The sequence below is a fragment of the Varroa destructor genome, unplaced genomic scaffold (assembly GCF_002443255.2).
Source record: "Varroa destructor unplaced genomic scaffold, Vdes_3.0 BEIS01000001.1, whole genome shotgun sequence".
NCBI classification, from domain to species: Eukaryota; Metazoa; Arthropoda; class Arachnida; order Mesostigmata; family Varroidae; genus Varroa; species Varroa destructor.
Genome location: NW_019211454.1, coordinates 28,214,226 through 28,232,335, shown reverse-complemented (window position 1 = coordinate 28,232,335; position 18,110 = coordinate 28,214,226). Strand labels below are relative to the sequence as shown.

The window sequence follows — 18,110 nt, the reverse complement described above, 5'->3', positions numbered from 1 at the left end:
CGATTCTGGTAGCAGAAGTTTTTTTTTTTATTGAATCTCTGATCCAGAAGTATATGGTTTGATGTATAAGTTAGAGTACCATATTGAATTTTAACATAGATCTTTTAGACGGTTAAATATTTTACCTAAATAAGGATCATAATCTGGCACGCTTAATGGCAGTGCCAGCTGGAAAGACGAAAGGCGTTTATTTATATGCAATTTTATATGTATCACAGTAGTAGACAGAAAAAAGTTCAAATTGATGGAACGAAAGTTGTTCATACAGTCGAAACGTTCCCCGATCAGCAAAACATTGTTTGGAGATAAATAGAGAAATTCTAATGAAATAAGATTCAGCTCTGCATATTGTTGTCAACCCAAAGTAATTGTCTTCATTTCATAAAAATATCTCATGCTTTTTTTTAAGTATAGTCGTATCTATTTGACGAACCTGCGACCATATCCATATAAACGCGCACTTTTTTACTTATGCGGCATATAAAGTAAGTAGCCTGCCGAAATAACTGGTGTGTCGTGCTCCTTTGTCGCTGTCGTCGTATGTATAAACATGGCATATTTCTAATAAACAGTGTCAAGGTTCTAATGAAACTTTGTACTGCTATACGAAATGATTGATCAAGCGACGGAAGACTCAAGATTACACACAAGAAAATTCTATTGGTTTGCCATATTCCACTATAACATATATGCAATACGCGTATGACGCGTCTTGCATAGGGACCCACAAGCTTACGGCAGCAGGTGGTTTTTCGAAAGTAGCTTACCGCTCTCTAACAACCGCAAACGGCTCTTCTCTCTTACTTACCTAATAAATGCCTTCCCTCTCCCTAAATAAATTACCAATGAGGGCGCTGCGTGCAAATGATGCGAGGAAGGGCGTTCACTTGGGCACCGTAACTCGTTTGGAGGCGCAAACCCATAAAACAATTTTCGGCGGTAGCCTACCTCAATTTAATCTATGAGAAGCCCAAAGCGTAAGCAAATACCTAAGCTTTGATCGCGGATGTTATAAATGGGATGATTCCTGCTTGCTTGTATGTGTATTAGTGCGCATCTCCACTACTAGGTTCGTGTTTATTTTAGTGAGCAGAAACAACAACCAGTAGTACACAAAGTAATTCTACCTCATATTTGCTTTAATGGAAAGGGTTTGGTTAGTATGTCCTTATCAATTATAAGTTGTCTTTAAAGGAACAGGCATTGATTTCACAAGGATCCCAGAAATGGAATAGATACGCCACTAAGTGGGGTTTGTATGCGTCATCGCCTCAAACGTGCCGTGAGTCCATCGTTATTGTACCGCTGCGATTATCTGGCCACGCTTGCGGAACATCGGAAGCTTTTGTCTGACTACCAGGTCAGTTGCTCACTCGTCTATGCGACAGCTAATTAGGAAGAGACCAATGGAACTCACTATCATTGACTAACGGCGCGTATCGATCGATTCCTGACATGCTGGTTATCGCCCGCTCGCAGACCGTGGATCTGCTATGGGAATCTAGATCGACCAATCTCAATGTACCTGCACGATCGTTGATCATTTGCTCTGCGTCAAACAAGTCGCTCAGGAAAACAGCTGCATGGTGCCTTGAAGCTCTTCTGTAATAACGATGCAGAAACTATCGGCACATTGACAATTCTTCAATTGCTTCTATCTTTAGCTAATATCGGATATAAAACGGGGACTATTTATTTTAACGCTGGGGGCGAGCAGCTTACTTGATTATATACTTCGTCTATCTAACGTAATTCATCTAGATGTCCCCGATGTGAAATCTATAGCGATGCCCAAATCACTCATCAACAAGTACTTCCACCCAGGTAGTTGTATGTATGTATCTGTTGAGTGTTGAGTGGTGTATTACGGTTCTGGTGTAATGAGAATGTTCCAGCGAGTTACTTTATTCTATCTTTCAAAACGGAAAGAAATTGATTTTTAGCAAAACGAGGCAATTTCATGTTACCACCATCAACTAATGAGCCACCGAGTGCTTCCTAGACCAGCCAAAACATTAAAAAAGTGCTCTATCTATCGTTCTCTAATGACTTGAGTGCAATACTCGACAGGTTGATAGTGGCTTTCTAATTCTGTATGACGAATATTCAGAGCAGATACTTGTAAATCGTGTGTGTACGGATACTATTAAATAACATTCAAGTGCCTTAATAGAACTGGTTGTGGTCATAACCTAATAGGAACTCGTGTGACCTCTTAAACTACAATTGAACCAAGGAATCAGCATCTTTATGATAAGTTTCTGTGTGGAGGATCGAAGAGATGGACGTAGACGATTGAACTGAAAATATTGTAGGAAAAAATTTAGAGCCCAGTTAGTAGCCTGCTGTTTCCTTGAGAAGATGCGGTCGGAGCTAGTTCTTCAGTTTATGGCCGGTCTCGAACTGGGCCGATTGTGTTTAGCCCAGTGGGATCTTCTGCCCAGTCCTAACCAGGAGCCATCCAGAGGTACCTTTGTTATTGCCACTGGAAAGATGAACATCACTGTCAACAGAAGTCCTTTTGAGGAGCGGCGGGTAAGTTATTCTTTACTACAAGCTGGCTTATTTTTTTTTCTGCGAAATCAGCATATCTAGTTCGATTTTTATAAAAACATACGTTTCGAACCCGACCGTCTTCTGTCCCCCTAGGTGATTTAGACGTAGCCTATTGCCTTGTTTTGTTGTTTCCACAAAATATCTATTATTTGTAGAAATATCCCGCTTGAACTCAAAACAGGATATTTGAAAAATGTAAACCTTATAAAGGTTGAAAGTTGTTAAGTTGAAAAAGGTTGAAAAGTTTGTGTATATATACCGCAACTATTTTCTGTTAGTACTATCGCCTACTAAGGTATACTAAAGTGTACTAAGGTACTATATTCAAAATCTGTCGATATATGGGGTTTCCTAGAAATATCCTGACATTACTCAAAGAAAAAGACCAAAGATACTTACAGGAAGTTTCAGAACAAGCATCATGACAGAAAAAAATACCTGAAAAAAATCAGACAGAAAAAAATCTATGCAATGGCTGTGCTTCGTTTATCTAAGCACTTCATATATTGTAGTCACCTTTATACTATTACCTTTGTTAGCTTGATTTCCCTGAGATACAGTTCGATTTACACGATTTATCATATTATATCTGTCCTATCTTCATCTTGATGGCACTTCATTTCAGAGAACAAGCCTCACCACTACCGATTGCTTGTTTTCCTATACCATTCTTTTTAATTCTTCTTTTTTTCATTCTTTTTTTTTTAATTGAAAGCATGATGCTTTTAAATAAATCGTTTATGTAATGGCCGTGTCTTTAATTTCAACGATCCTGTTAAAGCGTATTACTTTTTAAAGCGTATTATTTTTTTTATCGTCATCTTTATAAAATTATTTATCTCTAATTAAGCGAGATAGAGGTTTGCGTTCAAAACAAACTAACGTTTACTGTTGTACCGCAGCAAACACGATTTAATTTTAAGATAATTGAGAAGCGTAATGTTTGTCTGAGCCTGTTTCCGACCACCACGGTAGTATAGTGGTTCCTTAATATCGGGAAACGTGTGTAGGTAATAATATATATATATATATATATATATAGTAAACGTTCATCCGATTTTGCTGCCAATTTAACATTGACGATATTGCTTTGTAGAAGTCTGGTGGGAAAAATCATGGTAGATTGTAAAACAAGTCGACATTTTAGCTTTGAAATTTGTTGCTAATATTCGATAATGCTTATAGAATAAAAAATTATCTCTGAGTAGAGCACTTGTGTTTGGGCGAATTAAGAGAAACATTATATAATCAGAGATACTTTCAGGTGCATATACATCCGTTTGCGACAAACGGCGTTTAATATTATGAACTTCCGTTATAAAAGTCGCGAGTGGCCGGAGCCTAGGAATTTCGTAGTTTGGATAAGCTTATCTGTATATATACACAAAGATATGTAAAATATCTTGAAATATGTTCGTGAAGTTTCACATTGTTGACGACTGTGTCATCAGCGATGAATTCTCGTGCACGTTTATGTATGCCTTACATGGGGTAATCAGCCTTACAGCAGTAGGTAACTAAACTAGCAGAAAAACTGCTCAGATGCCAGAAAATTGCCAGAAAAGAACTGATTTTTGAGCATTTTGTCGCCATGTTACCCTTATTACCATAAGATAATCGGTGATTCGATGACTGTGTATGTTCCGGTATGGCCGCAGTCGATCGGAATGTCTCGGACTTTACGTCTAGGCCCTGTCCTATATGCGACTTTTACGTGAAACAACGAAAGCTTTACTAACTAGGCGCTATACATATAGTATACGCTAGTAACCTGAAAATGTATAAACAGATGTAAAATATCAAAGGTACGCTAGAAATACAATAAGTCATTGATTGCCTCTCGTCATGTTTGGGATAAACAGAACTGAGACACTGGATGAAGACAACAGATTGTATTGCTCAAATAAGCAAGCTGTTTTTAAAGTAGGTATCTGCAAAAGTTTATGAGTTACGATCAAGAGGCAGAGGAAAATGTTAGCGTGGCTAAAACTGTCTCTGTAGCAGTAAACTGTGTTTCGGCGCAATACTGGTCTAAATACTTAAGATCATATGGCTTTTTCATCACTACCAGACTGACATATTGTGTCCATATATAGATGCCATTTGCAAAAAGGACAGACTTGTGAAACGTGTTTCTCTATGATGCAGTACTTCCCGCGACCAATCCACCTTTCCTAACATTGCTTATGTCCGACATAGTGTTAATACTGGAGCATTTAATATATTTAATAATATTTTTTTTTCAAAATAACACACTTAAGGACCGTTGCACAGTTAGAAAAAACAATTTGAAAAGTAGTCATTCAGTTCAGCCATCTGAGGTAATACAAACTATTTCTTTATATGGCACACAGCCCGCCGCATGCACGAACAAAACTAGCCCAATTACATCATATTATTTCCTTGTTAGTGATCTTGTAAAGGCCTATGCAGGTTAGGGTACGAACTGACGTTTAATTGAGTAGCGCAGATATACCCTAAATAGGAGAAAAAAATCTCTGCTTAGATAAGCTAAGTTCAAATAAATGTCTAACCTATATTTTTCCAACTGTAAACTTTTAATCAGTTCAGGTTACCTCTGTTCTAACATTCTCCTATCACGTGTAGACTAAAACTAGAAATATTTATTATAAATAAATTTTATAGACATTCGCGCTAAGCAGCGGGTTGATTGCCCTTAATAAGAGCAAACTATTCTCCAGTCAGGGGCGACTTAATTCAGTCGAATAGATTTGCCGTTTTTTTGAATCTGCAGAATTAAAACGTATCAGCATAAGCTCTATTATTATTACTATTATTCTCTAATGCGCAACGTAGTTCAAAATTAACGGTTTCATTGGGCATACATTGTGGCCTTGTCAAGCAGAGCTTTATGTGTACCTTCGTAGAGTACTGCTTGCCTTAAGTCCTTTTTTGAAGAGGAAGGTTCCTAAACGGAATCCCTAACGATGTTCCGAAAAACAGTGTAAGCATACAGACATATTGTTACCTATTTTTTTGCAATAACATTAAATAAATGTAACTGGTAATAAGTCAATACCACCCACAGGATGAACCGTTTCTGGTTATAATAATGACACCGCTTTTTGAGCGATGTCGTTATTATAATCACGTTACGAACAACGCCCATCGCTCGTTTCTCCTATAATTTTATTACAAATGGAACTCATTAGGTAAGCAAAGATTAAAATCCTTTTCCCAAATAGTTCGTTTTGAATTTTCTTTAATTTTTCTATTAGGATATATAAACTGAAACCAACGAGGCAAGAATGTTTACCGAAAAAAATCGTACCACCTTTTGTACCTTTATTTCAGTTTTCTAAGTAAATAAATTGATATTTTTTCTTTTACCTCGTCACTATCTTTACATCGGTAGCGATGCTTTTACGAACGCATAAAGTTGACCCCTGAAGGATTTCATAAACACCAAAGCTTATAATATACGATTCCATAAAATTCATAAACTATAGATGATAATCCCCTTCTTTTTTCAGTCTTATTCGGTCAAAACTAAACGTGAGCTTCGCTTACTTTATTATAGAAAAATTGCAATATATGGTTTGTTGTCTGGGTACTTCTGGGTAATTTAAAAAATACAATCAAAATTATTCCTTTGGGAAACTCTGAAAGGATGGATAGTTGAATAATATCCCCGGAGCGAAAGGACTATTAAGGCCAAAGTATTAATATTTATATTCATTTAGGCAAATAGTCGCAAATAATGCATAAGTCGTGTCTCTGGTTATTTTGTCTCATGAAACATTATTTCAATAGTTGAATCAATAACCTCAGCTCGTCTTAAAATAAAACATTTGACTACGATGGCTTCCTTAATCTAACTCGTAAGTTTTCTTACGATACTTTTCAAGTCAGGTTAAAGCGATTTCATAACCAATCAAAAAATCAATGAGATCAACTTTTAGATATTTAATGATCCGATATGGGACCCTGCGTATCAAAGAACAAACCAGAGCGAATCAAGTTGCTTTTGGCATTACCGAACCGGTCCCCTGACCCATGTACGAATGTTAATGCTAATGTACAAGTATAATTGTTTTCAATTCCATTTTTCACATAATCTTTTAAATTTACAGAGGTCAGAATTGAAAGAAAAATGGGTTCGTCTAACTTGCGATATATTTGGCTTGTGCAGGGTGTTGCGTCTAAATCCGGTTGAACTTTGATGGGCTGTCTACTGCAGCGGGCATATGTTTATATGCTATGTTTAGTGGCAGGAGAGGGCCAGTTTCTTCTAGAACAAGGTAGCGAACTTATTATAGCGGGTGACAGTACGCCGTTTTTGTAATATGGGCAAAAACCAGCTATTATAAATCTCTTCTCGCTGGATAAACCCTCCACCAAGATCAAGACCGTAGTTTTTGGCCGTCTACGTCACTGTCGGCTTTTAAAAGGCTTCTTGTTCACGAGAAAAAATGTTCACGAGACAAGCCAGAAGACCTTTAGCAGGGTTTAAGAAGCTCGAAAATTTATCAGAATTATTTAAAAAGCCATTTTTAATATACTTGGATTTTTTCTACAAAAATTAACGTCCGTGTTGAAACACAAACAATAACTGCGAGACATAATGTCCCGATAAGCCATAACGTTTAGTCTTTTCAAAAGTTTTGGGCGCCTTTTAACCTTTTGGCCATTTCGACTACTTGCACTTTTTGAGTTTTTCCAACTGCTGCCAGTCCAGCCTTTAAATCTACGGGAGTTTTTTTTTTACATGTAGTGTACTCGAGCCTTTTCGCACGGGTTTATACTTACCAATATCGTTCAACGCACAATTACTCTTAAAAGTTTTTTGTGTATTTTAAGAATGACTATTGAGCGGTTTAGATTGTTGGAGCTGCAATTTCGGTCGATCGGGCGATACTGAATGAACATCAATGCTAGGCATGAAACAATAGTCAATAGTCGTCGGCCTCGGCCTTGACCTTCGTATAGACCTTGTTGCCGGACCAAAACGTGAACTGGCAAGTTATCAATTGCCCCTTCGGAAATTTTTCGTAAATTCAGTCGGCTTGCGATAGTTGTGGTTCAAGTCGACCATAGGCTGAAATCTAACAAACGCATCTCAGTTTTGATCGGTATTTACTAAATCTACGTTAGTTAAGTCTGTTTTTTGCCTACGTCTAATGAATCTATATAGACTTGCGACCAATCTCAACGGCATTTAGAATTCGACGTACAGGAAGATGCTGTTAAGCATTTTTCTGTAAGTCAGCATGCTAAGAGCGCCTGTATGCCTTGTAATGTTTGTTTGACTCGATAGTTCGAAGTAGGTAATAATAGGAGTAGGAATAATAGGAAATGGAATAATAGGAGTATAGTAGGAGATAGGTAAAAATATTATAATTGTAGAGCGTATTTGGAAGGGCATTCTTATACAATTTATTGATGCCGTTTATCCGTTCGTGTCATGTTTGTTTTACAGCGCCCTCCTGGTTGCCGCTACCCATGTAACTGTCCCGAACGGAGTGTTACGTGTCAGCATGGAGTTACCAAAGCCAAAGACGGCTGTCGTTGCTGCGATATGTGTACTCGTCAACACGGTGAACAATGCGATGACGTGTACGTTTGCGATCCTCGAAGAAAGCTCGTATGTGACCACGGTATATGTCGCGGTACGTACCTTAAGGAAACTGTCTGGTCCTAGAAACTTGCTCTTACTCTTGAGTGCGCAAAGTATCGAAATATTTCTGACCAACAATATTGAAATCTAATTTCTCCTGTTGTCCAAAATACGGCGTGCAACTCCCTGTGTGTAACTAAGTCTTTCCAGATGCAGTAAATTTCTGATCGGTGTGTGGCATACAATGGCGAAGCCGATGGGAAATAGGTAAAAGAATCCGGTGAGGAATTAGTCAGGCAGATAGAGCAGAATATAGAAAACAGGTAATTATTAACCTTGCTAGAGATCTAACTCAAGAATGCGAAAGAGTATTGGGCAGAGTAACGTCCATTAGAACGGTACAATTTTTTTGACTTTTTTTTTTTTTTTCCTGATCTTGTAATTACTTCGATAGTATAGTACCAAGTAGCCTGGAGCGATAGAGTAGGATTTTTAGTCTTTAAAGCCCGGCACTTAACCCCTTCAAACTCTCGGCGTCCATGAAGTTCAAGCCCAAATACGCAAGTCTTATATGATAATAGCAATACTGGTTACAATTTGTCTGGTTTGATAGTTATGCCATGCGCCACCGAAATTAGAGAAGCGATTCATTTAGTGGATGTTCGAAGCGATGTAAAGGAGACGCTGGGCGTTGCTAGCGACTGAGGTTGGATGCCATAGTTTAGGAAGCTCCAGCGTTGTTACTGTTTGCGTAGCCTTTTTCAAGATAAATAGTTAAAACACTAAACGTTGAGTTTATCGGTCTTTCCCTCATGTCGAATCTCGTATTTTATATTATATCTAACCTAATATATATATATATATATATATTAGTCGAAAAATGTTCATCGTTTTTTTTAACTATAAGGCTTCAGAGTCACATACAGGTAATATGAGTTGTATTGGGTCGGCATTAATATGATTTGAAAGCTCAGATTTGATCATAGAAGATGTACTGTTAGCATGTTTATATTCAGACCTATAGCGTCCTTAAGGTGAGTGAAATTTCAACGAAAATTCGCTGTATCTTACAACTTTGTTTCGATAAAAGCACAGATGTCGCCCCGGCCCACAAAAATGTGTTCTCTGTGGTCGAGATGTGTTACGGAAGAACGGTCCAAGGAAATCTCGTTGTGAGGCATACAACTTCCACAACCAATTACAAAAAAAAAAGTTAAAATCATTGCGAAAACTGAAGAAAGCATGTTGCATTGCCGAGGAAATAGACACCCACCACTAAGCGTTTAAACAAAGCTGGCTGCAAAAGGATGCTGTGTATTTGGATACGATACGGGTGACGCACAAGAATTTCTCAGGTCGTATTTCCATTTGCAACCCTACAGAAAATTAACAAAATCCAACCATTTCCTAAGCAGTTGCTCATGGGTGATAAAAAATTATATTTACTACAAGAATAATACGCAAGTAAGAAAAAATTTGTGTGTCTCACGATCTGCGGCAAAGCTAGATTGACACAAAGGAAAGAGAGGCTAGGGTAGTTGTCGGGAATAAAAGGGAATGGTGCGTTGAATTACTGTTGCAGGACAAAACGATTCCCTCGGACCTCTGCTGTCAGCAACTAAAAGGATTACTACAGGCCATTGACTAAAGGCGACTGAAACCAATGGATAGAAAAGGCGTCGTCTTCCACCATGACAACGCCAGACCACACTTCTGTCTACCTAGCAGACTTAGGTGGGAAATGCATCCGCCTTATAGCCCATATTTTCCACTATTTAATTATCACCTGCTTTGGTCTCTTCAAAACTCCCTAACACACATTCATTCGTGTCAGACGCGTTCATTTAGTTTAAATGGAGGGATGCAGAAATCGCTTGTTTCTTTCGTGCAGAAATGACAGAAATGCTACAATGATGAGGGATTACAATGCTAGTGGAAAATTAGCGGAAGGTCATCGATCAAAACGGCGCATGTTTAGTCTAGCAATATTTCTTTGCAATATAAAAAAAATACGTACTTTCATTTTGAGCTAAAGATAGTCAATATATTTTTCAAATATCGGGGTGCATTAGCAGATAGGCGAAAGAGATATGAAGAGGACAACAGGATTAAATAAGAAAATAGTCGGAATTGTGGTCGTTCGTTGGGTTAATTTGTAGTTGGCTTGCCTTATAGGATGAAGTTAGGCGGATGTATACCTGCGCTGATCTTGCATCAAAATAAATCTCCAAGTTATAGGCAACAGCTAAATCTCTTAACATATGTATATGTGATTATTTTTTTTTTCTAATTTAGTAGACGGAAGGTTATAACATATTGTGTTTACGGCAATGTCGAATTGGGCATAAAATCAAAATAGGCCTGCACTATTTTTTCGACTATAATGACCAAACTAACGGCACTGCATTTGAATCCCGATATTATGGACATAGACTTGCAGCTGCAAATAAATAGACTGCACATCTTCGTCAAGCAATTTCCACAAACGAGACAATGTTGTATTTCTCTTTGCTTTAGCTGAACCTTTTTTGCTGAAAATGTTTGCCCATGCCCCTATTGATAACTTGTACATTAATAAATACGTTTTTACCTTTATTTGGACCCTAGCTAGAAATGTATAGCGTTATAGGTTCCTTTCTATCGGAAACTGAGGTTTTTTCAAATGTGGGTTATATTTAATGTGTGCATGCCTAATAATTTTCTGATATCCAATTTACAGAAGTAGATTGGCAGTAATAGAACTGACTGGCTCAGAAAATACGGTATGAGGTATGCAATTATCAGCTTCATACATAATGATATAAATTGTAAGGTGCGCAACATCGTCTACGTTCAACTAGTAGTTGTCTAAAAATAGCACAGCTGCAGTGTGGATCTCATTTTATGTGCGTAGATTTATAATCAATCGACAAGCCATCTTGGTCATTTCGAACCTAGAACGATCGAATTAGCTATGGTAGCGTCAATCATCGCGTGCGTATTAAGCGTATCGGTCTTACGAGAACACATAAATATGCTAGAAGAAATGTATAGACTACCTGTGGATAGACTGAGCAAAATAATGAAAATTGTCAGAGGTTGTCCAGTGTTGTTGAAACGTTGACATTGAATATGTCCTAGACACATGTGAGTCAGTTGGCCATTTTTATCGTCGCGTAGATACAAACGAATCCCTGTATTCCTTAGTTCGTATGAAGACTCGCATGCACACTACGACCTGATGGACGAGACCGTGTTGCAGGCTACACGAAGATAGTAGCTTCGATACGAAGTGTACTATTATGAAGTTTATGCAGCGAACCATTATACCTCGAAGTATTAACACCCATATTCGGGCGGTATCATCCGTTCGAGAAGAATTTGTATTGCACAAAACACAACTGCGAATTACTACCGCCGACAGCGATGCGAAAGGCAAGCAATATTACAATTTCCGCTGTAAGTCGTGCACCGAATTTCGGTATTAAGAAAACTTTTTTGATAACACTTTTCGGCCTGGCCTAATTGATCATGTTGAGTGACATTGACGAGTGGCCATCTTTTCACTCTGATCGTATCTAGCCATGGGCAAAGTACGCATGCGCGCGAATACGTACCGTTGCCCAAGCATAGCGAAATGAGATTAACTTTGTAAGATAAAATTTCTATTAGATGATAACTGATAGAGACAAGAGTTTCTTTGTATGCATTTGTACTGCAAATCCATGAAGAGCGAAGCACTTGTTGATTGTCATTAATATCTGTCCACACATTAAATCGAACCATAGTTATATACAAATGTTCGATAATTTTTAGCAGTTAATTCCCGGTAGCGCCGCACCTATAGACTGTATAGCGATACTAATAACCAATTTCTTGGTAGAATAGTTGCTTTCGGCCAATCTGACGAGTTACGATTTACTACTGTTACAGCTGCACAACGTCGTTTAGGCTGTGTGGTACGTGGCCTGACCTTTGAAGACAATTCAGTTTTCAATCCTGACTGCAGGCATCAGTGCTCATGTCAAAACGGAACTATTGCATGTGCGAATCTCTGTGCTCGAGAGCTAACTAGACCTTCAGGGCAATGTCTTAATGCTCGACTTATCTTTCTTACGCCAGGTAAACATAAATATGTTCGATAATAATTCGACACCTGGGTCTTGCCTTTATCCTGCTCAGGTCATGCCTTAACATCGCTACATGTCTCCATGCAACCTATACTCAGTTAGACTATATGTATTTATATGAAACGTACTAACTAACGATGAAACTCGGTCTAGATCTAATAAACAAGATATTTCTGATGCAGCCCTTAATAATTATATAGAAGATAGATTCGTATAGATATTGTGGCATTAACATTTTGAATGATAATATTGTTTTTTGCGGTTCATTTCACAGTTATCACGCTTACCAGCCTTCTTATCTATATCTAGCTAAACGTTGCCTGCCTAATATGTCTACATAAACAGGGATATTCAGCTGAAGTATTTACTCGTTGGTTTCCACTAGGTGACTGTTGTCGCGAGTGGATATGCGATAACCCCAACCTGAAGATGATTGGTATTCCGGGTTGCGTCCGTCAGGCCACTGAATGGACCGAATGTTCGTCTCCATGTGGGCAGGGTGTATCGTGGCGGATGTCTAACCACAACGCACAATGTGTTATGCGAAACGAGACGCGGCTGTGTATTGTAAAAACGTGCAAATCCTTCCATACAGGAACTGCCGACAGCGGTGCTAATGATGGACACTTGGTAGACGATTGAGGTCTACATAGACACTTCACGCTTCTACTGAGACGATCATAAAAACGTAGGCATGCCAGACGCATGAATCGTATTTATTAACTCATATAATATCTGTGGTACACCAAACGTAGCCGAAACTGTTATTAACAATGATCATTTTCTCTTCGTGAGGTTGACGAAATTTTATATTTTGTGTCGCATTCGTATCGTCTTATTTATAAATATACATTTTTCATCTTATTCTACTTGTTTCAACTATCATCTGTTAACTTCGAATTTGATCTAGATGCTTCATCGTTGACTTTGTTAATTCATAGATGTTCTTTGGTCATGTCATGGACGACAGGATGTAAAAAAATATTGTAGACGTTCGTTTGTAAACGGTGTAGACGTTGGGGACGCTTTATTTCAACTGTAAGTCACTTAGACAAATTGAGTTTATTGTGAGACGATACTCCTGAAATAGGGATGCTCTTGTTATGTAGTCTAGATACGATGATAAACGATTCATATCAGATTGCCTAAGTAGCCTGCGACGTTTTATTACTTGATCATTGAATTCAAAATGTTCAAACAAGCCAAAACTATCCATCTTTAATTACTTATATTCTGTGTCTATATCTAGCAAGACGACATTATGCATTTATGTTAACCATTTAAACCGTGTACAAATACAACATTCTTGTAAGATAAGACTCAAATAATAATAGTAGTATGTTAAACACGTTAGAAACTTCGGGCATTTTTCCTTCCGGACTACGCTTTATCGTTTAGCGCTTGCATCCGGTCTCCTTCTAGAAATGGCTATATAAGTATAATACATTCATCGTTTTAAAGCTAGACATGTTCTACGATTTGGTTGGAATGAAATTGGCGCTGCGTAGAACACTGCCGATAGCTTGAGGCATCTGCAATAGGTACTTGCCCTTAAGCTCTTATCGTGTTCCCTATCCCTGTCCTGTGATGAGACGTTTACATTGTTGTGATTGATATATGCAATTGTCCGATGTAATTGTTAGGTACGAAGCTATCTCCTCCGTCCAGGAATCAGTAGATATGCTGTGCCTAGACAGTTCTTTCGCGGTCACACACACTTAACTGTCGTTCATGCTTTGGATTACCCATATTTCAGTTTGTTACAGCTTCTAATTTCGGAACAATTTTCTTGTAAAATTGCTAATCTTAGTGATTTACGCGAATCAACTTCATCGAACTAAAACATTGATTGAATTAACTTATGAAAAGTATGACAAGAATTGTATTTTCCTACTTCCAGGAGATTCAATTGCTGCAGACAAATATATGATTGCGTTTTAGGATTCTATCCTGATCAGAATTTTGCTTGTAAGCTAGAATAGTTTACAAATCGGCTCGAACGCCGCCCTGTAACAACAAGCCGTAAATAGATGACGTAAATTTCCACATTATGTTCCACAAGCTGCTTAAACGAAAACTGACCAGCAAGAAACGTGAAGTATATAACATATAATCTTGTAATATATTGTACCCTATTAGAGTATTTGTCTGAGACACCGAACATATTCGATATATAACGAACCATAAAAAAGTCATTTTTTCTATACTCTTCTATATGATAAATAGAATTTTATCCGTGTATAGCATAGCAGAATTCCTGATTATTTTGCAGTTTTCAACATATTTTCGTCCACCTGCGTTTCGGCTCAGCAGATATATAATATAAAGTGCATCTATAATAAACACAAACACAAGGTGCTTCAGGCCAAAACTGAAATGTTTGCATATTCTATCTCCTGGCCTTACCAGCTAATTAGTAGGCATGGCTAGCTGGCAGGTAATCAGAAGCGAAATCCATTTGTGGGAGAATTATAATTCATCAAAACTCAATCCCCGTTTGAATAAGGGCAGCTGTTTTCAGGCCGTTTGTTTGCATTCTGTCATCATAAGATTGTATCTAATCTAACCCATCGTTGACTTGCGTGCACCAAGTTCATTAAAAGAACCTTTGAAAGAAATCTGAGGTGCAAAGCGCGCTCTGACATATCTGCTTGCTGCTAAAGCCTTCACAGATCGCCCAGCTGATAAAAGAGCCGTAGAAGCTGTTAGAATCAAAGCACTATAGCTCGCGTTCTTCATGAAGCTCGCAATTTTCATTATTATATCGGGTTGTGACTGGTGGCAGTCCCTGCGTCACCTGCAGACATTGTCGCTTAGCAAAATGTATTAATCTTATATAGTATAATTGCCGTTTGCAGCTGGAGCTATAGTCTCTCATGGATTAGGTGACTCTTGAAGACACGGCAAAGTACCTATAAGAACCTCTGCAAGACTGGAAAGAAAGCAAAGGTTTTTGCTTAATCTATTGGTTTTAGGCGATATAAGCTGGTAAAACGAATTATATGCTTGAATAGAATTGCTAATAATCTTGCGTAAAGAAGGTAACAGGTTACCTGAAATTATGTCTGAGAAGCATCGTAGGCAAGCTCGTTAGCTTCAATGGGTTATTAATCTTATGCTAGTGCGTTAGTTGTTTTAAATTGCATCTCTGATGTTGGTGTTTCAAACTGTCCATGGCCTGAATGCATACAAGAGTGTTTAGAAAATGGCTAGAAAATGTCCGATTGTATAAAACATTACGATGCTAGCTACAGGTTAATCAAATGAGATCCCCCGGATCCTATACGCTAAGGCATATATGAGCCGGTGAAGTTATTCCACCTAGGGAATGACTATTAAAGTTGGTTAGTGAGCTTTAATTATTTCTAAATGATGCTTGTAAACCGTATTCAGTGTGATCTATAAATCTTGTTCGAGGCTCGCAACTTTAATAAAAAGTTACAAGAACCTATGCGACATCGACCGCTACCGCTGCTTTGAGGACTATCCTGTAATAAATCTCTTGCTATTTACTTTGAAACAACTTAATTTGTTTATATCCTAATTTATTACAAGGATCGCATTTCGTTATAGATAATAAAACTCTTCTAATTACGCTAAAGTAGTTAGCAAATATAAGCGTTACTTAGTTTAGTTCAATATGAGCACAGCGCGTCCACTGGTTAGCTACTAGTAACACTAATAATTCTAATGCACCATTAATAATTCTATGTATCAGTTGTTTAATAACCAATGCCTGTTTAACATTATTTCAGTAAAGTGTCATAAAAAATACGTACAATTATAAATTGAAAAACAGATGTTACAATCGAATCATTGTACTCCCGAATCGAAATATGCACTTTTACATATGTTCGCCGCGGAAGCAGTATTGTATATCGCTCGTTTCTCCTATTTCTTATACCATAGCGTAGTTTCTTATGAAGTAGGGAAAAGTCGTCCGAACTCCGTAGATTCATGCACCCTTTGAATAGAAATTACGTCTATCAATTGTTTTAAGTTAAATCAAGTCACATTCAAGTTGAATGTGTTATCCATGGTTTCCCGTACAGGTCGTTCCTGTTCCAGTTAATACTAACCTCGTTAAGATAACATATATATATATATATATATATATATATAAGCATATATATATATATATAAGCTCGTTTATTTTGGTCCTATTGACAATATTGCTGTACTTTAGATTATTGCTCTATGTCTTCAGTTAGTTAAGTCGAACGGATCTATAGGAACTTCGTCGTCTTTCACGATAGTGACCGCTATTGAAGATTTGATCATTTCCAATTAAATGTTCGCTTCCGCCGATTCTTGTATTTATTACCTCATATTTTAAAATAGTTTAACTTACCTAATACCTTCACTATTTAATCTATGCTACTTCTTTCGTAGTTCCCATTTTTATGAAAGTCATACAAGTTATGAGTAATAGAACAATAAGGGATCTTCTAAAATGTTACAATGTCCTTTACAGTATTGGAAAAAACCGTACTAATACAATGCTTATATGGTTGTTTAATATAATATTCCAGCGATATATAAAAATGGCTAATCCCGTCTGAATTAATTCATTGCCGACAACTTACGGTCGCACTCTCACTTATTTCTTTACGTTTTTTTAAGTGGTCTACCGTTTTGCCTACATTTTCAAATTAGTTCTTCGCGTTTTTTATTTTTTCACGAACTCTCTCGGATTTGCGTTTTACTTCCTCATAGTTTTATCACTTTACATTATTATTATTTCCCGTTTCATGCATGGATTTTTTTCTATACATATGTACTACTGCAGTTTTTACAAATTATTTTGTTTTCAAATTTACATTTGCCACACACATTTTCCAAACTGCTTAAGGACTACAATGCAAGCATACGAAGCGTAGTAAGTCGTTGGCCTTAAACAATATTGACTTGGCATTAACAATTATAAGAAAAATACTTTTAAAGTGGGCAAGTCTCCGCTGTTCTGCCGTATTCATTATGTTCACAGCTGACAAATATTATACAAACAAAACGAATCTTTCCAGGCGGCCGACATTCAACATCGTCCCAATGAGTCTATTGCTGATCGTTTAAGTTATTCTCCGAGAACTTCCATAATACGTCCAATGACTGCCTTGTAAACAAATCCAGTTTTGCAGGGATTTTTACCGGTTCAAACAACTGTTGGATCGGTTTACTGCGGCCGCCCAACTAACTATAATTTCTTCTCTTGCTGGCGGCATCGTAATGTGGGACTTCCCGTCAAAAGCGCCCCGACTGTCTGTCGGGATACTTGGGCCGACCGCTCAGTGCGAGTACTTGCGATTGTTGTCTTAACCTCAGAATGCACACACATGTGCCTTAAGAAGGCAATCCTCATAAACGGCTCGCTATTCATTGCTCGAGATCGGTTTCTGGCCTTTAATAGAGCGCAAACGTTTCTAATACTTTAATTGATCGATATTACGAAGCTATTGTTGCTAGGGCAATACCCGCAGATGCCATCACCGATACAGCACGAGTCTAGCCAAAATAGTATCGATCTTCTCTGCATGCAAGGCACGTTGAGTGCACTCAATAATGACTCAGTGACGCCCCCTTGTTGTACTCGGGTATTCTGAGGGACTGTGCTCCACATATCTAAATGCATGTATCTAAACGGAGTGACCAGACTGCCCATGCCGTTAACTTCTCGTTGACGTCAAGCAAGCCGAGTCTAGCTCTGTTATCACCTAATCACCAAATGCACGAATTTGACCATCTCAAATAATCTCGAATCAGAAAACTGGTTTTCTTTGGCATGAGACAGCGGCTTACTCGACCATACCATCGTACGCTAGTCTCCTATAAGCAGTACTCACACACAAGATCCTCATGTCACTAAGCTG

The 18,110-nt window shown here is 37.9% G+C and overlaps 1 protein-coding gene across 2 annotated transcripts; it reads left to right on the top strand.

Annotated features, from left to right (window-relative positions):
• Nucleotides 1-1,128: 1,128 nt before the first annotated feature.
• Nucleotides 1,129-15,766, top strand: Ccn (cellular communication network factor protein Ccn). Of its 2 annotated transcripts, none has more exons than XM_086976634.1 (4): nucleotides 1,129-2,535; nucleotides 7,997-8,186; nucleotides 12,047-12,235; nucleotides 12,518-12,611. In XM_086976634.1, the coding sequence occupies exons 1-4, from the start codon at nucleotides 2,362-2,364 to the stop codon at nucleotides 12,550-12,552; spliced, it is 588 nt and encodes a 195-aa protein (XP_086832760.1). In that variant the 5' UTR covers nucleotides 1,129-2,361; the 3' UTR covers nucleotides 12,553-12,611. The 2 variants fall into 2 exon arrangements, with proteins under 2 accessions (XP_086832760.1, XP_022665822.1); XM_022810087.2 differs by lacking the exon at nucleotides 12,518-12,611 and adding an exon at nucleotides 12,629-15,766 and having other exon boundaries at nucleotides 1,136-2,535.
• The last annotated feature ends 2,344 nt before the right edge of the window (nucleotides 15,767-18,110 follow it).